Source organism: Carassius auratus, unplaced genomic scaffold (assembly GCF_003368295.1).
Source record: "Carassius auratus strain Wakin unplaced genomic scaffold, ASM336829v1 scaf_tig00216206, whole genome shotgun sequence".
In the NCBI taxonomy this organism is placed as follows: domain Eukaryota; kingdom Metazoa; phylum Chordata; class Actinopteri; order Cypriniformes; family Cyprinidae; genus Carassius; species Carassius auratus.
In genome coordinates, this window is record NW_020528456.1 from 112,796 (window position 1) to 129,932 (window position 17,137).

At 38.9% G+C, this 17,137-nt stretch overlaps 1 protein-coding gene across 2 annotated transcripts in view; it reads right to left on the reverse strand.

Annotated features, from left to right (window-relative positions):
* LOC113097371 (mothers against decapentaplegic homolog 3-like) overlaps nucleotides 1-15,443 on the reverse strand; it is a 29,811-nt gene extending 14,368 nt beyond the window's left edge. For both annotated transcript variants that reach the window (XM_026262617.1, XM_026262616.1), the window contains exon 1: nucleotides 14,990-15,443. In XM_026262617.1, coding sequence (XP_026118402.1) covers nucleotides 14,990-15,192 — 203 coding nt within the window. In that variant the 5' untranslated portion in view covers nucleotides 15,193-15,443. The remainder of the gene's footprint in view (nucleotides 1-14,989) is intronic.
* Nucleotides 15,444-17,137: the final 1,694 nt, after the last annotated feature.

Here is a 17,137-nt window from a genome sequence, read left to right on the forward strand (position 1 = left end):
AAGCTGTGGTCTTTCCTTACCAGACCCCTCTAAATGGGGTCATATAATACCTTTCACATTATTTAGTTTTTGTTCACTGTACTTCACTTAAAAACAGGTCATGACATCCACTTTCTGATCCTTAGAATCAAATATGTCTTTTTTTTTTTACTTGTGTCTTGAAGACTTCTATGGCTGCATTCACTCAGTGTTAATGTTTTGCCATGATTTTTTTATTTTTTTTATTTATAAATTTAGGAATCACAATTTTAAATAGAAATATTAACAAATGTTACAATTAGACACAATGTGCCAATGTTAACAGTAAAGAAAAAAAAGAATGATCCAACCGCATGTCGGCGCACATGATTAACCATGAAGAACCCTTAAGTAGAGTATATCACTAGGTGCCATTCACACAGAATATGCTTTTGTGTTGACAAAGATGCAGTGTGGGCAGAGGAAAGGGGAAAAATAAGCAAGATGGGAGTTGAACTTCTTTCAACTTGAGTGCCGTGTTTTTAAAACGCAATTTCATGCATGATGCGCTGCAAGAGACACGAGCGCAACAGTCCATGTTTACATGAAAAACAACAACAATGGAAAGCAACACAATCCAATAAAAATCTGAAAAGAACTACTACTGTACGTCTGAAATTTCATGTTTGTATTATAGTGACAGACACCACCCTTAAAACTTAAAACTGAGAAGAGATGATGCTGACCCCTCAGAGGACCCCAGATGATGCCAACCCTGAATCAACAAACAGAACTAACAAATATTGCTACGAGTGTGACTTCATCATATAATAATTGCTGTTAATAATGTTCATCGTCTGGCTCACTACGACTTGTATTAATTTTGCACAAACTGACAGTCACCACTCATAAGCTACTACTAAATAATGAAGAAACTTAATTTTCTATAAAGTTGCTTTGTAACGATTTGTATTGTAAAAAGCACTACACAAATGAAATAGAATTGAATTGAAAAACTTTTTAAAACTATTGGTTCATTAATTGGTATCGGCCAGTGTGGTCCAACCTATTTATCGGTATCGGCAAAATTCACTATCAGTCGACCTCTAGTAAAAACAGCAATATTGTGAAACATTATTAAAATTGAAAATAACATATGTTGAAATTAAATTTTTTTCCTGTGGCAAAGCTGATTGTTCCATTCTTCAGCATCACATAATCCTCCAGAAATGACACTGGTTTGGTGCTCAAGAAACATTTATAATTATTATCGAATTGAACTAAAAACAGTTAAAATATTTGTGGAAATACATTTCTTAGGATTAGAATTGTGAACATTCCATTTCAAAAGAACAGCATTTAAAAAAAATCTCTATAGCTAAACCTTTACTGGCACTTTTGATCAATTAAAAGTGTAATTTCTGTAAAATACATTAATAAATAAAAATCACACTGAACCAGAAATTTTTAATGGTAGTGTAACCCCTTTCAATACCATTTTTTCATACACAAAAGAAATACGACAGGTAACTACAATTAGGATCATTTAGGAAATGAAAAAGTTTGCACTGAGATCAGTCCTTGGGCTCTGGCATTCATTAGATGCATCAGTCTGAAAATATTGTATCAAGCGTCAGTTATTCAATTTTCCATTACATTCCAGCGCTCAGCAGAGAGAGAGCCTGTGTTTGCTGCGCAGCGTGGGCAGACCTCATGTGAAAAGGAAGCACTGAATGACTATTGATTGATCTACAGAGGGCAAATTAGGTCAGCAGCAAGGCACATCCAGCCAAAAGAAACGCAGACCTGTGTGCGCACACACACATATACACACACACACACACACACAGCCTGGAGGGCGGGTCTAGGCCACTCTCCCTCTGTCCCAACCCCCCCAATGCCGGCTGTCACTTGAGTAGAGAGAGGGGTGAGATTGTTAGAGAGAGGGGGTGAGCTGGAGGGATGGAGGGGTCTGACACAGGCTGAACCCCACTGGGTAGATTTAATCTGGAGGGCAAAACACAGACATTGTGGACTGCATTGGCCAATTTCTGGATCAGCCCATGCAGCCTTGACTTGGCCATGACACTGACACTTCCACAGAGCATTATCATACTCGGCTATCATAGAAATCAGAAACAGCTTTAAATGTTCTGAATCTTTTTGTGCAACTTTTACAAAGTCAAACTACAGTTGATGTGTATACTTGCACTTCTACACCACTAGATTCAACAATGTGTTTGTTTGAACTCAAGAATCTTTCCTAAGTAACTTTCAACTTCATTTCGTTTTACTTTTCGTGTCTGGTGTGATCGGGCCTTTAGCGTGTATGCTTTTAAAGCTGAACTTACATGCCTCTCTGTTTGAAATCAGTGAGTTTGACAAAACACAAACTCAATGAACTGTGATACATGCAAATTTGATGCAAAGGGACAGAAGGACAAAAGCAACTTCAACATTAGACCAGACTGACTGTGGGACCATTTCACCCCGAGGAACATACCCCAACCCAGCCCCACAGCCCCCCTTCAAAAACACTTTAAGACCGCTGCTATTTCCCCTTCCCCCCAGTATAAACCCAGACAACACACAGCAGACTTAAACCCAATTTATACTTCTGAATCGAGATACGTGTAGTACGGTGTAGCTTGACGTGCACCTCTCCAAAAATCACTTCTACGTGGACTGCAAGCGCTGTGACTGGTCTGCTAGATCCCCCCTCCCTCTGTATGTACTTGAGTTTTCTGTGTGTGTTTATGTGCACTTTAATATATTTTGATGTTACACCTTCTTATTTAAAATAAAATAAATCAAAGAACAAGTGTCTTATTTATTATACTACATCACACTAACAATGCTGATCTGCCATGGTACAAGTCCTCTTGGAGACTAAAACAATGCCATCTTATCCTGTTCCATTGTTGTCTCCTTTTTGTAGTATTAAATAATGATTTAATGATTTGATATTTATTTGCTGCTGTCACAGCTGGTGCTTCACTTAAAATAAGCAAAACACCAAGAAGAAAATCTATCTATGTAACAGCGAAGCTCTGATTCGGGGGTTCGGACTCTTGATATCTGGCAACCGCACTCATGAGAGTTCAAGTAGTAGAGGAGTGTAGAGCAGTCCGCAATAACATGTTCCCTTTTTTGGATGTATGGTGCATTCTTTTGAGAAAGTATGCTTGAATTTGAAATATTCGATATTCACGATATTTTCAAATTTTACATTGTCGTCAAAACTATTTCGATATTATCACTAATATTCTATATATCTCAAAGTCCTACTTTGCAGTGCAGTGATCAGCAAATTGTATATATATATAACTTTCTTGTCCTTTATTTCATAATGTGAGTGTAGGTAACATCACGTTTAACGTGTATTATTCTTAAGCCTTTGGTTTTCCTTGCTCTGCTAAAGTCATTAAGGCCTCCCTTAAGTAAACAGAGCCCTGCAGGGGTCTCGTGTGCAGGTGGCTGGATGTGGTTACGGGGCCCGTTCTCAGTAGGGGAGAAGGACTAAAGCAGAAACACTTACAACCATCCTATGGTTGCAGCATGGGCCAAAAATGAACGCTCTAGTTGGTCACTTACTTAGCACTCACAAAATACTGCATAGTTTAAATCACCATATAAAAGACATTAAAATTAGCTAATCATATCACACAGATACAGAAGGCTTACTGAAAAAAAAAAGATCAGTGACTGCCATGCATCTTATAACAAATTAATAAGTGGAAAATAATAAGTATAGGAAAGGGAAGCCAACAGTTCTTTCCTTTGTTATTAACTACAGAACATCTTTCTGTCTTTGTGACTGCGGTGTTTCAGTGAGACTGGCCAGTATATGATGATGCTGCAAGCGAGACAATGTACCTGCTCAGTGAAAAACTATCAGAAAGTATGTAGAGATTTATTTTAAAAAGGTGCAATATATTCAAGTCGGCATTAAATGAAAATTCATCCTATCATGTTTTCTAAATGCAAGTTATTGTGTTCTTATTGTGAACAATTTATGCACATCTGTGTGCATATGTTTAACTCATCATGCTATTTATCTTACTGGACTTATCTAATTATTTAGTTCGCTTAAACCAAGCCCCTTTCTTGCAATTGACTGCAAGTTCATGTTCAGCTCTGCCTCCGTCCAATCAACAACCAATTGACTGATCCAAGATCTCTCAAAAAAAAAGAAAAAAAATTATATATATATAAAATTGAAATCAAAACTGAGTAAAGGTCATTTGATACATCAAATAATGATGTCCTGAACCTCTCTCTCCAGCAGTTTATGAGCACGGTCCATACTATTATTCTTTATCATTTTTTTTTTGACAGGTAGATTGATTTTCTGCAAATATGCTTTTGGTTTCAACTACGGTCCTGTCAGACTAGGCTCTGGCCACTGACAACCAACACCTCTGCAAAATATGTGCAACAAGCAGTTCTTCAAAGATAACTTCAAGAACTGAGAAGTTAGACTAGCTTGTTCAAAACTTATTATAAGAATGTGGTTTGGCATTGATAAACTTAGCATCACTTATGATGTAGCTCGACCACAGACAGCTGCTATGTCCGCTATTTTTCACATCATCCCATCCCATCTTTTCATAGAAAACAGAGTGTGAAGATAGTGTGAAGACAACTGTGAAGAAAGACCCAACAAAATATACTTTTCACATTGTCAAGAGTAGAACTGTATTTCAGGCTCTTTGTTGGGCATAGTAATTCGAGATGTAGAATTAAACTAGCTTTGCAAGCTTAAACCCAAAGTATACTTCAGTTTTTACACGTACATTAGGGTATGCCTTCACACATACTGTATGCACACAGACAGATTTTTCTAACCATGCATAATCTGTACACTAAGCTTGCATATGCACCTACAATATTAATGCAATAATTAGTTTGTGCACAAGGTGAAAACACTGGCCAAAGCCATTGTTTCAAAAAAAGAAATGGAGACAGGAAAACAAACTACCACAGACAGCAAAACCAATAGACCTGCATTGACAAGCGCTTGTGTGAGAGGAATAAAAGATGCATGCAACTCCAGTTTTTAACAAGCACAACCATTTATTTTAACATACAACTTCTGTAAGAAAAAAGCACAGAGACTGGACAATGTGTAGACTGTGAATTGGAGCAAACGTAGGCAAACACTTAGCATTCCTGTCAACTGAATTATACTTTAGCCTTTAGTAGTAGTATACAGGAGGACATATATAACTGAACAAGTATGTACAGCTTTTCCCCAAAATATAATATAACATTAGCAAAATGTACAATATTTAGATTTACTTAAATGATTAAATAGGGGTGCTCAGATTGATTAGCTACTGATCGCTATCGGCCAATAATTACTTTGGGAAGTATAATCGGCTCTCTACGAAGGTCGATCTCATAAACCGATCTCAAGCTGATGACACACCTGCTGTAGGAGGTTTGGCATGACATGCAGCGCCACCGTCTCAAACTCTGTCCGGCGCGGGTAAAAATAATTTTAATGTTGAAGGTGAGGTACAATTTATAAAGGGTGCCCCCCACTAAGGATTTTTCTAGTCGACCAGCAGTTGTTCATTTGAAGCATTAGTTACCTAATAAGTGCTCAAGCACCAGCATAAGGCTCGCCACAGCGATTATGAATGTGTCAGGGAAAAAACAGTAAGGAGGCTGCATTAACATATTAATAATTCACTGATAAACCAGGGCTTTATTGTTTTCAGTTTAAGAGATGAAGTCAGCGACACTGCCTCATCATCTCGGCTGTAGTGATGTGCATGCATGTTTCATACGGATTCCATAATCTGAGAAAATTAATTGGTTTATTTGAAAGTAGACATTTCACTCTCTAAAGATATATTTTTCACGTCTGTAAGTCAAAGATATACACAGTTTTGCGCTCAAGTTCACAGAGAGATGATAGAAAGCGCATCCTGTTTGCTCGATCTTTCCCTCTCAAAATAAGCAAATGGCTTCAAATCACCACATTGCGTCTGCTCTTTAAGCAGGCTGCACAGTTCACAAAAGAATTGTCACTTGCACAATTGAGGCAGTGTCGGATCATCACTAATGTTTGCAATTTGCATTTCTTTTTAAGTCTTGCCAGTGTTTAAACCATTCAGCACTCACGCGCTCATGCACACTCAAAGCACACACACTAGGGATGTAATGATTCACTCAACTCAAGAACTGATTCACGATTTTAATTTTATAAAAGTCGTTTTCAGACATTATAAAGCAAATTAAAAGGTGTAGTTTTATTAGGCTATTGCTGCACGTTTCTTTGTGAAACTGAAATAACAAAACTAAATTGAAATTGAAAAACAAACCCAAAATCAAACAAAGTTACACAAATAAAAGAAATCTCTTAGAAAAACTTTCTAAGCTTTGTCTGTGCTCTTTTCATTTAAAATTAGAGGCAACAACTGGATTTTAATCATGATCCAAACAAAGACGCAGCATACATGCAGCATGAGTAGTTTTTAATCTAAATTAGACTGTACAATTTAGACAATTTGAGGCAAAAACAGATTGGCCTGACTTATCTTAATGAAAGAGCCGAAGAATAGTCACAGATTTGAATCGATTTTGACAAGCTCACGGTTAATGGTCATATCCCTAGTGCACCTCACATACAGCTCACAAAATCAGGCTTGTGCTATGTATAAGCCATTGTGCAACAATTGCCCCATTGTAAAAACAAAACTGCATTTTCAAACATTTAGGTGAGATAATTATATTGTTATTATTTGTTTGAAAAATAAAAAAAATTATTAAAAAAATGCCCCCCTCCACCCATCAAATAAAAAAGTCCCCCACACAAAAGTTCCCCCCATTTTCAAAAATGAATGTCTGTAAAAATCCTGACTGAAGCATCACTATAAATAATCCATATTCCAGATCGAAGCACCCTTATCAGTGCTCCAGACTTACATTTGAGAGCAGTGTCACCAGCGCCACTCAGTTCTACAGACGGTGGTGCAAGGAGCACATTTGGTAGCGCTGGGGGTGATGTGTGAAGGTATTCAAAATAAAGATCACTTGATCATAAAATTATTATTGTTATTATTGTTGTAAAATTATTATACTTTTTATATACAGAAAATGTATATATTCCACTCTTAACAAATGTAAAAATTATTCTTCAAGCATACGGAACTGACCATCTTTAGTGATTCTGTGTGATTTAGTAGCAAATCGAAGAAAAGTTTGTGAATTTTCTTACTTCATACACACAAAAAATGTGTACAATTCTGACAAAATCAGATTTCTTGATGATTTGATATTTTATCATAGTGAATTTATAATTAAAAAATATAGAAAAATATAGAAATATAGAAAATATCGAAAAAGTAGAAATTAATGACTAATACGCCAATAAAAATGAAATTTGAATTTCTCTTTCAAAAGGTTGTACAAACCTTGAAATGAATGATGTAATGCATTTGACTACTTCTACCACAACAGCATGGTTAACAGTTAATGTTACCGATTCTGGTTTCCTGACGTATGTCAGCACTGTTTGTAACAGAGATTTCTGTTTAGAATTTGAATGATTCTCACTAGTTCTCGCAGGACTGTTGCATCTTTGCAGTAACAGTGTCACGAAATCAACTTTGGCTCCCAAATGAAGCTGTTGTGAGCTCAAACAAGTTTGTTTGCATCGCGGTCCGAGCTGAAACATAGTGCCATTTAGTTTCGCTTTCGTCTGCCATTCGATGTTTCTTAAATGTAACAGAAATTGCAGACTTTATGAGTTAAACAACACGGTGGTCACACCAGTGCAACTGCTCACAAAATTAGCCACACCGGCAGAAAAAATGGTTGCAATATGTGACCATTTGGTCACAGTCTGGAGCCCTGCTTATGATTACATATTAAAACAATCAGATTACAATAACAATCAATTGATAGATATGAACGTCCACTGTACAGCAGTCCAAGCCTACAGAGCACCTTCAGATAAAACACCTCATTCTTAAAATTAAAGACTACAGCGATTAACTTGGATCTGTGTCAGTGTACATTCATGGAAGACTTTCTATCAAGTTTCTCCAAACTCTCAGACAAACTTCAAAACATCGTGCACAAAGTCTACACTGGCACACTTCTAAACACACACACAGTTCACGACTGAAGGACGGTTATTTTCTCACGGTGGTCAGAAGCAGTCTGAGGGTCAGCAGTAGGGTTAGTGATGACAGACTAACACAAAGCAGTCTTGTTGTCTGCAGTACAGAGTGTCTATTATTCCAGCAGATATGGAGGCGGCACAGAGCTTTTCTAAACCTTCAACCCCAGCAGAAGCCGCAAACCCAGAAGCGGCCCACGCCCTCCCCTGGGCAGACAGAGCATTCCTGAGGGCTGACTAACCCCACCTTAAACAACACACACACACACACACGCTCAAATACCTGCTCTCGGTTCACAGACTTGCTTAGACACAACAACAGAGTGTGTACTGTACACAAATAGTATGAGTGCACTCACTTCCAAAACAAAGACACGCACAAACACAAACTGTAGTGTACACAAACTCACATACGACAAACTACGTCACTAATCTTCAGCACAACTGCAGTCAGACTTGGCACACTCTGCTTTCTCCATCACAGCCATCACAACACCCTCAGGGAATCCACAAACACCTATAGATACGCCATCAGTTAAACAGGACACAAATGTGAACACAACCTTCATCTACACAGGAATAATTACAGTTTACACTAAAATAGGTAACTAACTACATTCAGTGGGTCTAAGTTGATCAGTTGTCAAAAAACTAGTGCTTGACGATTTGACAAAAAAATCTGCATCGAGGATGTTGTTTTTTTGTATTCTGGCAGCTTGACGTTTTACCATGTTTTTTCCCTGTGCCTTTATATTAATCAGAATGCGTGAAACAGTTGCAGAACCACTGCATTTTAATCACGATGCAAACAAACATGTTATGTATAGGCTAGCATGATCAGTTTTGATGAAAATTAGATTGTATAAATTCAACATTTAAAGCAAAAACAGAATGGTCTGACCTTAGCTTTCTCATTCATTCTACATGTAAAACATATCTGAACAAAACAAAAACAGCAGACGGGCTGCATGAGAAGCAGATTCACTCTCTGACAGCAGGAGGCGCTTATGGAACAGCAGCAATATAGCGTTTCCTTGGTTACTGCTGTAAACAAAGCAGCGCTGCGCTTTTAAACGCTACATGCATTATACAGATTGAAGATGAAAAGAAAATAGCATCTAAACTTTTCTGAAGACAGATACATTTATATAAACCCCCAATTCATTATTTAGAATTTTCTTCCTACATTTCGAGCATCGTGAACAGTGAGCTTGACCTGCCTGCTACGGTATTTTCTTCTCTTTGTGTCCGTCTTTCAGCATCTCTGGCCTCTGTTAATGGTCATTTACAGACTAATTCTAATAATAACGTAATATTTCCACACAAATGGCCATTGGGAAAATTATTGCAGTGCAGTTTGTGTGCAAGCACGGAAAAGAAGATTGTGTGAAATAAAAATAAAATATGTCCGAAAGATCGGTGCATCTGCACTCCTCTGTATAAATTTAATATTGATTAATCATGGTCAAAGCTACAAAGTGACTTGCAAGGACGGGTATTTTGACATACTTTTGTATGTATTTGCCCGTTCAGGCGGCTCGTGCGTGTCAGACACACTGCTGTTCACACAGAGCACAGTGCATGAGTACTAAAAGGAGATGTCTTTCATGACCAAATGCTTTTTAATCGTTTAAATTTAAAAATAAAATTAACAAGCAACTTATAAAATGTTGTGACGATGCTGCAGAGGTCCGATCGGGCAAGTGACAAATCCATCTACTGTCCCGAGCATCTTTTATGCTGATCCCGGGCCATTGGGCAGTCTTTATCAAGCCCTGTCAGTAGTGTAATTTTTTTGGTACATTTATAATGTTTTATATTTTTAGCAGCTGTGCTAGACTGCAATGGTCAGACTGGCTGACTGTTAGTTGACTATCAACCATCCATTAGGGAGCGGAATACTTTCTCTAGTCCAATTTTACATTATAGCAGCTGTGCTTTAACTCACTGTGCTTTAGTTAATTGCATGGTAAGAACTTTCATGCAAGTTTCGCATTTTACATCCATTTATATTTATGTAAATGCCTTCTATCCAAAGTGACTTACACTGCATTTTAAGGTATACAATTCATCAGTTCACACATTCCCTGGAAGCTGAAATCATGACCTTGGCATTGCAATCATCATGTTTTATTGTTTGAGCTGCAGAAATGCTATTAAGCACTGCCGCTACAGCCATACACATTCAGACAGACGTCTTTGGCTGTTGCTTTGTCTCAGACTGTTCTGTGTCTCAGAGCAGCACCACAAGTTGCATTTTTTTTTTTTTTTATAAATTTTGTGTCTGGTCTCCTGCACACCATTAAATTTAGTTGCACTCAGTGCATTCAGGATCAGGGGAAACTAAAACCAGACTATTAGGCCTCAGGGTTAGTCATTCACTCAACCCACAAACTTAATCAATACTAAAATATGCAGTTTTACATACCCCCCTAACATGAATCATCACTAATACGCCTAACCGCAGATTGCTGCAGGAAAGTCCCGGTAATAAGAGTGCAGCAAGTTGCTTTAGATAAAAATGTTAAAAGACTATGACAGGTCTGAGGCCAAGGGTGCTCACATAGTGTCTTTACTGTTTGTTTCAGTCATCACTTCAAAGGGCTGTGAAATTTTGTCACACTGTCTTTCACTCTCTTTTCATCAGCTGCCACACAATAACTCTGAATCATCAGACAGATTCACTTCCCTCAAAAGAGCGGCGCTTTGAAGGCATCACCCTGGCCGAAACAAAACAACCCTCGGCACATCAATTACAAGCCAATGACATCCAATCTCCATGTTTTATCAAAGCGCTTTTGAATCTCTGTATACTGTATAGAGTTTCAGCATGTCAGACTTAAAGTCAGACATCTCTTCAAGGCTCAGACTCTTTCAAATGCCAACAATAAACTCTATCGCTGCAGCAGAACACATATTATTTCTTCGCTGATAGGGGACTTGTTTGAGAATTTGGCTGAATGCGCCTACACAATGAACCACAGGTTTTATTCACAGCTCAAGATGCTTTTGAAGTCATTGTGCGTAGAGTGCAAAAGCAAACAGAGTCTGTAGGGTTGAAAAATAGTAGGCATCCCAGAACACAGACACACTGTGGAGCAGACATCCTCTCAGGAAGTCTATGTGGACTCTCCGATTAGGCTCCGACAGGTGTACGGCAGGCGAAGGGAAGTGTGACCGTGGTATAATTATGTTTTTCCCATCCTGCCTTGGACGATTTCAATCTGTCTTCCATCTGCTCTTTCCAATGCTTCTTTCGAACTCGGTGTCCTCTTCAACTCATTTATCTCTTCATTGCTCTTTCTCTGGATCTCCAGCAGGCTGGGACAGGATTCCAGCGTGTGCTGCATGTGAGGGCAGGACAGGATTGTGTGGCCTGAAGCAAGTCGAGTGTGTCTGAGGAATCTGGATCCTCCAGGAGGGTGAGGCAGAATGCTGTATCACAAATGTGAAGGCTATACCATCTACAGATCTGTCCAAGAATAGAGTTTCGGATTGAACTAGGGCTGGGCGGAATATCAAATTGGTACGATATATCGATATTTTCTTTATAAGCGATTCGATATGAGCCAATAACATTTATGTCGATATACAGTAGTTTGATAGGAGTGCATCTGAAAATATAGCGGAGGACACAGACTGAGCTGCTGCAGAGAAGGTGCAAAACATGTGACAAGCTTCAATTTAAGTCTTCAAAAACCGGTAAGACATAGTTTATGGTTTCGTTTCACATCTTAGTTTAAATGGTTCTGCTATATATATTAAATACAGATTTACAACAACGAAAATACAGAGATATATACCATATATAGCAAATCGGCCAAAAACTAGGTCTTCATTTGTTATGGTTTCTGTCACCACCGAGCTCTACCAGAGAAGCACCAGTGGGTCACACCACAAAGCCACAGGCTCAAACTCCCTTTTCCTCCGGGGTGACTCAGCCTGATCTCTGGCTGAGAGCCCTGCTTTCACAGAGCTATCTGTTGTTTGGAAACAACAACCAACACAACAGTGCTGCAGGCTTGGACCACAGCTGCACGGCCCTGTAACACCACACGATCATGGAAACTTCAAATTTGGAAAAGAAATCTCAAAGGGACTCTATTTTTATGTCTATAAATGTACAAATTGACTGTAAGGTTACATAGCTCTTTCTTGTGTCTTCTAGTTTTTTTGTTGTTGTTGTTGTCATTTTTATTACATTCCTTTAGCCAACCCTGTTAAGCAAATAATATAGTACATTTAGTCAAGCAACCCAAATGTGTCACGAGTCAAGACAATGACAATACAGCTTATGAATAAACTGTGATGAGGTTAACCAGCACAGTAATTCTGTAGCATCTGGTTCCATTTCAGACAGCTACCTGTGATTATTACAAGCCTGCCACAGTCATATCACCCTACAGCCCAAGACTGGATACCCACTGAAGCTAAGCAGGGTTGAGCCTGGTCAGTACCTGGATGGGAGACCTCCTGGGAAAACTAGGTTTCTGCTGGAAGAGGTGTTAGTGAGGCCAGCAGGGGATGCTCACAGTGTGGTCTGTGTGGGTCAAAACGCCCCACTATACTGACAGAGAAAATATACTGACAAAAAAAAAAGCAACGTCCTTTAGATGAGACGTTAAACCGAGGTCCTGACTCTCTGTGCTCATTAAAAATCCAATTGCACTTCTTGTAAAGAATTGGTGTGTAACCCCGGGGTTCTGGCCAATTTGCAACCACTGGCCCTTGTCAATCATGGCCTCCCAATGATCCCCATCCACTTGACTGGCTCAATGACTCTCTCTGCTCTCCACCTGTAGCTGATGTGTGCGGAGCGCACTGGCACCATTGTCCGGTGGATGCTGCACGCTGGTGGTGGTTGAGGAAAGACCCCCACATGATGGTAAAGGGCTTTGAGTGTACAGCCAGCCATACACAATAAAGCGGTATACAAAATGCATCATTCATTCATTATAAGGCTGGAGACTGCGGAAAAGTGAGATTTTGTGGCCTTTACCTTTACAGTATATAAAATAAGATCTATCTTTATTGTCTATAAACTATAAAGAAAATAGTGAATTTGCTGAATTGTGATCTAAACTAATATGAGGTTTTCAATGGCAATACAATCAGAGGTTGCTTTACAAATAGGCTAATCATTATTCATCATTTTGACTAACTCCATGCTCTAGTTATTTGTTTTCCATTAGTGAAATCTAGCATTACTTAATGTGACTATATCATAAAACGCTTTTCTGTCAAGAGCTATTTTAGTTTTTTCAACCACTCTTACCTTTTTATTCTAATCTTGTGAAAAAGACAACAGACACAGCATTCTGGTGATACATCGCCATCACGTAACATGGATTTAATGTAGTAACACTAACTGCACCATCGCCATGATATTTTGGCAGAAATGTAGGATATTCACATTTAATTTTATTAAAAGGAGTAATGGTATATACTTATTATATGTGTTTGTGATTAAGCTATAGCTTGTGTGCATTTATACTGAATGTTTTAGACTACTGTTTTTTATACAAATAAGCTAACTAAAAATCAGTTATATTTTTACCATGGCATTGAGGTGCTACAGTTTATGTGTGGTTTTAACTGTATTTTTAAGGATTTAAATGGGAGACCAATGCTTAATTAAAATAAATAATTAATTAAAAAATGTTTTAAAAGTTTGCGGTTGGATTTTTTTTTAATGTTTTAAAATAAATGTTTTATACTTTAATGTATTATAATATGTTATTTAATCCTGTGATGGCAAAGCTGAATTTTCAGCAGCCATTACTCCAGTCTTCAGCATCACATGATCATTCAGAAATCATTCAAAAATGCTAATTACGTGCTCAAGAAACAACTTACTATTATCAATGCTGAAAACAGTTGCTTAATATTTTGGAGCAAACAGTGTTATTATTATTATTTTTTCTGAACACTTTAAAGAATAGAAAGGTCAAAATAACAGCATTTATTTAAAATATATATTTTTGCAATATTATAAATGTCACTTTTGCTCAATTTATTGTAATTTTTTAATTTCTATCTACTATTCAAACCCTATGCTGGGAAAGTCAGTCTATAAGTATATATTTATTTATTTATTTATTTATTTACAACAAAACTTCAGTGACCTCTAAAAAGGAGCTCTCAGTTCGCACAATGTTTGTATACATCAGCAGAACAGGATTTCAGAACCCGTGTCTGTGCCAGGTTCCTCTGAACTGAAGTGCAGATGTACTGAAGATCTGCTGAGTCTAGGCAACCCTCGAGTGGCTCATAAGGGCCAAGACCTGTGAGCAGTTGGACAGCATCGGACTCTGACATAACAAGATTAACCAGTCACTGCAAAACAGAGAGGGAAAAAAACAGCCAAGGACAACAACCTCCATCCCATATCCACCGATGAAACACACACACGCTTGAGAAGAACAACAGACCTGGACGTCCTGCGCCAAACATGCCACTACATCCAAAACATAAGCACAGAGTTCAAAACACACCGGATAGCCCAGATACAGCGGCTTAAATTCGGGTTATATAACCTCCTCACAACCCAAACGACAACCCCAGGCACGGGAAATGTGGCTTTATAAAAGCACAGAGGAGTATGAAGTTACAGTAAATCAACAGGAGTGTCGGAATTTGATCATATAAACAGATACGAGCTACAGCACTTCAATAGTATGGAGATGTTGTTTATGATTATGTAGGAAACACAAGAGTTGATTACTAAACAGAAAAGGCTTTTCTGCTTTCTTCAACTTTACGGTGTCCTTCCGATGTGTGTGTGTGTGTGTTTTTTTTTAAGATAATCGCTCAGCTAAAATCCCGACAGTAAAACAGCCCTTTCCCACAACCCGATGTTTCCTTCAGTGAAGTCGAGGATGTTTTTACCGCACTCACCGTGGTATGGTGATACACTTGGTGTTGATATTCTGAGTTGTGATGGCTTTCTCGAGCTCGTCCAGCTGTCCCGTCTTCTTCAGCTTCTTCACCAGACTCTTGACGGCTTTCTCGCACCATTTCTCCTCCTGTCCGTTCTGCTCTCCCTTCTTCCAGCCCAGCAACCTCTTCACGATCGGCGGAGTGAACGGTAAGATTGACATGATTTTGAATTCAGTTCAACGTTGCTCTATAGCGCAGTGTCGCACGTAACTCGGAGAGAAACTCGGGATACTTTTTTTTATCTTCAATGTAATCCGAAGGCGGTATATAAAAACAAACTGCTTAGCGGTCGACAGTAAAACTGACAAAAGTGAGAGGCACTTGAGACGTGACCGAGACACGGTCTCAAGTTCGGCGCTCAGCAGCAGCACAGCTCCGTCTCTCTCATGATCATGATCATCCAGCATAGTGCGCGTCACACACCACTGCCAGGACATTCATATCACTCCGCGCGGGGAAATAGTTCCTCCATCCCGTCTGGATAAATTGTACAGCCATAGTGCGAACTACGGGGGAGCTAGGGGGAGCTCGGCTCCCCTTAATAAGACATGGGCTCCCCTGAAAACGAGAAATCTGAAATTTTGGGGGGTCTCAAAAAATACTGACAATGTGAATATTTTTAAGTGCAATTTCAGTTTTGTAATGTGATTATGATGGCAAAAATATTATTCATTCATGCATGACGGCGATTAAAACCTAATTAACTTCAATAAAGATTACAGAAGGTGTGGGGGCGCTGCGCTGCAAATTCCACATGTTAGTATGTCATAGATTCGTAGAAAAAATAAACGTTGGAGGCCATTTATCGTGCGCAAAGTCCTTCCATTATGCAGTTATAGCATCATAGCTAGGGCAAAAAGAAAACAAGGTAGTTCAATTAATTTTGGTTTTATTAAGAAATTGTGTAGTGATGACGCACGACTGATTCACCTGCTGCAAGCACTGGTAAACCTCAAGCCAAGCCCACTGTGAAAACGCATGAAGCTGAAGAAAAGTAATCTCTGGGATCCTAACCCCTCTTGCTTTCTTGCTTCGAGTCCTCTCTCGCGTTAAACTGGAACAGCCAGCAGTGGAGAGAATGGAAGAGCCAATATACATGGCTGTGTGTTGAGGATGGAAGCTTGGGGTGTATCACTTTGTAACGCGTTGTGTCAGGAGGGGGAAAAAATATGGGTAGCTCACAAAGTTATTAGGCCAGACAAAACTCACCGTCCCATGTTCCACCGTCCACAGCGTAACCAAAACAAAACAAACAAGATTAAAACAAAATGATTTCCAAACAGAGATGACCCGCATACATGGGCGATTCGAGTCGCGCTTGTATACATTATCATACAGAGTGCATGCCGTTTTACAGGGAGCGCGCAGCTCTTAAAGGGGCCACATTTTTTTCCACTCGTTACAACTTGTAAGGACGCAAAAAACCTTCTTCTGTCTGAAAAGGTACCTGGCACGCACTTGTCTGAGGAGTGGATTAATGATTAATGCTCAGAACCAGTCGCGAAAAATTATATATAAATACAGGGACAGCATTGCACACAAGATGGCCATTGAAGTGGCATTGACTAAGCAAAAGGCGATTCTGCCAAATAAAGTAATTGAGGTGAATTCTAAATTAATGGAGGAGACCGCAACATCATTCAAGGCTGTCTTCCTGACCTATCAATTTGTGTCGATAAAGTATAATAGTGCATATTGTAGCTGTTATGTATCTTTGTAAGTCATTATAAGTCCTTTTTTGAAAGCACTCGTGTCGATAATGTATAATAGTGCATACACTTGTAGCTGTTGTAAGTCCTTATTTGAGGCATGCGCCTGTGCACGACCTCTACCCCCCCCCCCCCCCCCCAAAAAAAAAGTGGGCTCCCCCTAAGGACACGGTATAGTTCGAACACTGTGTACAGCAGTTTCTGCGAGAGAATAAAAAAACAGTGCCGTAGTACCCAATTTGTCTTTAATAAAGCATATGTTTTTTTGTGCAGTCACAACTAAAAAAAGTGAAGTTTACTCAAGTTTAATGTCATCCGCTTTGCTGTGTCTGTGCAGCGGCTCTCTGTGACGTTTTACAGTTTTTAAAACTGTTATTTCTCATTCAAAGGTTTTACC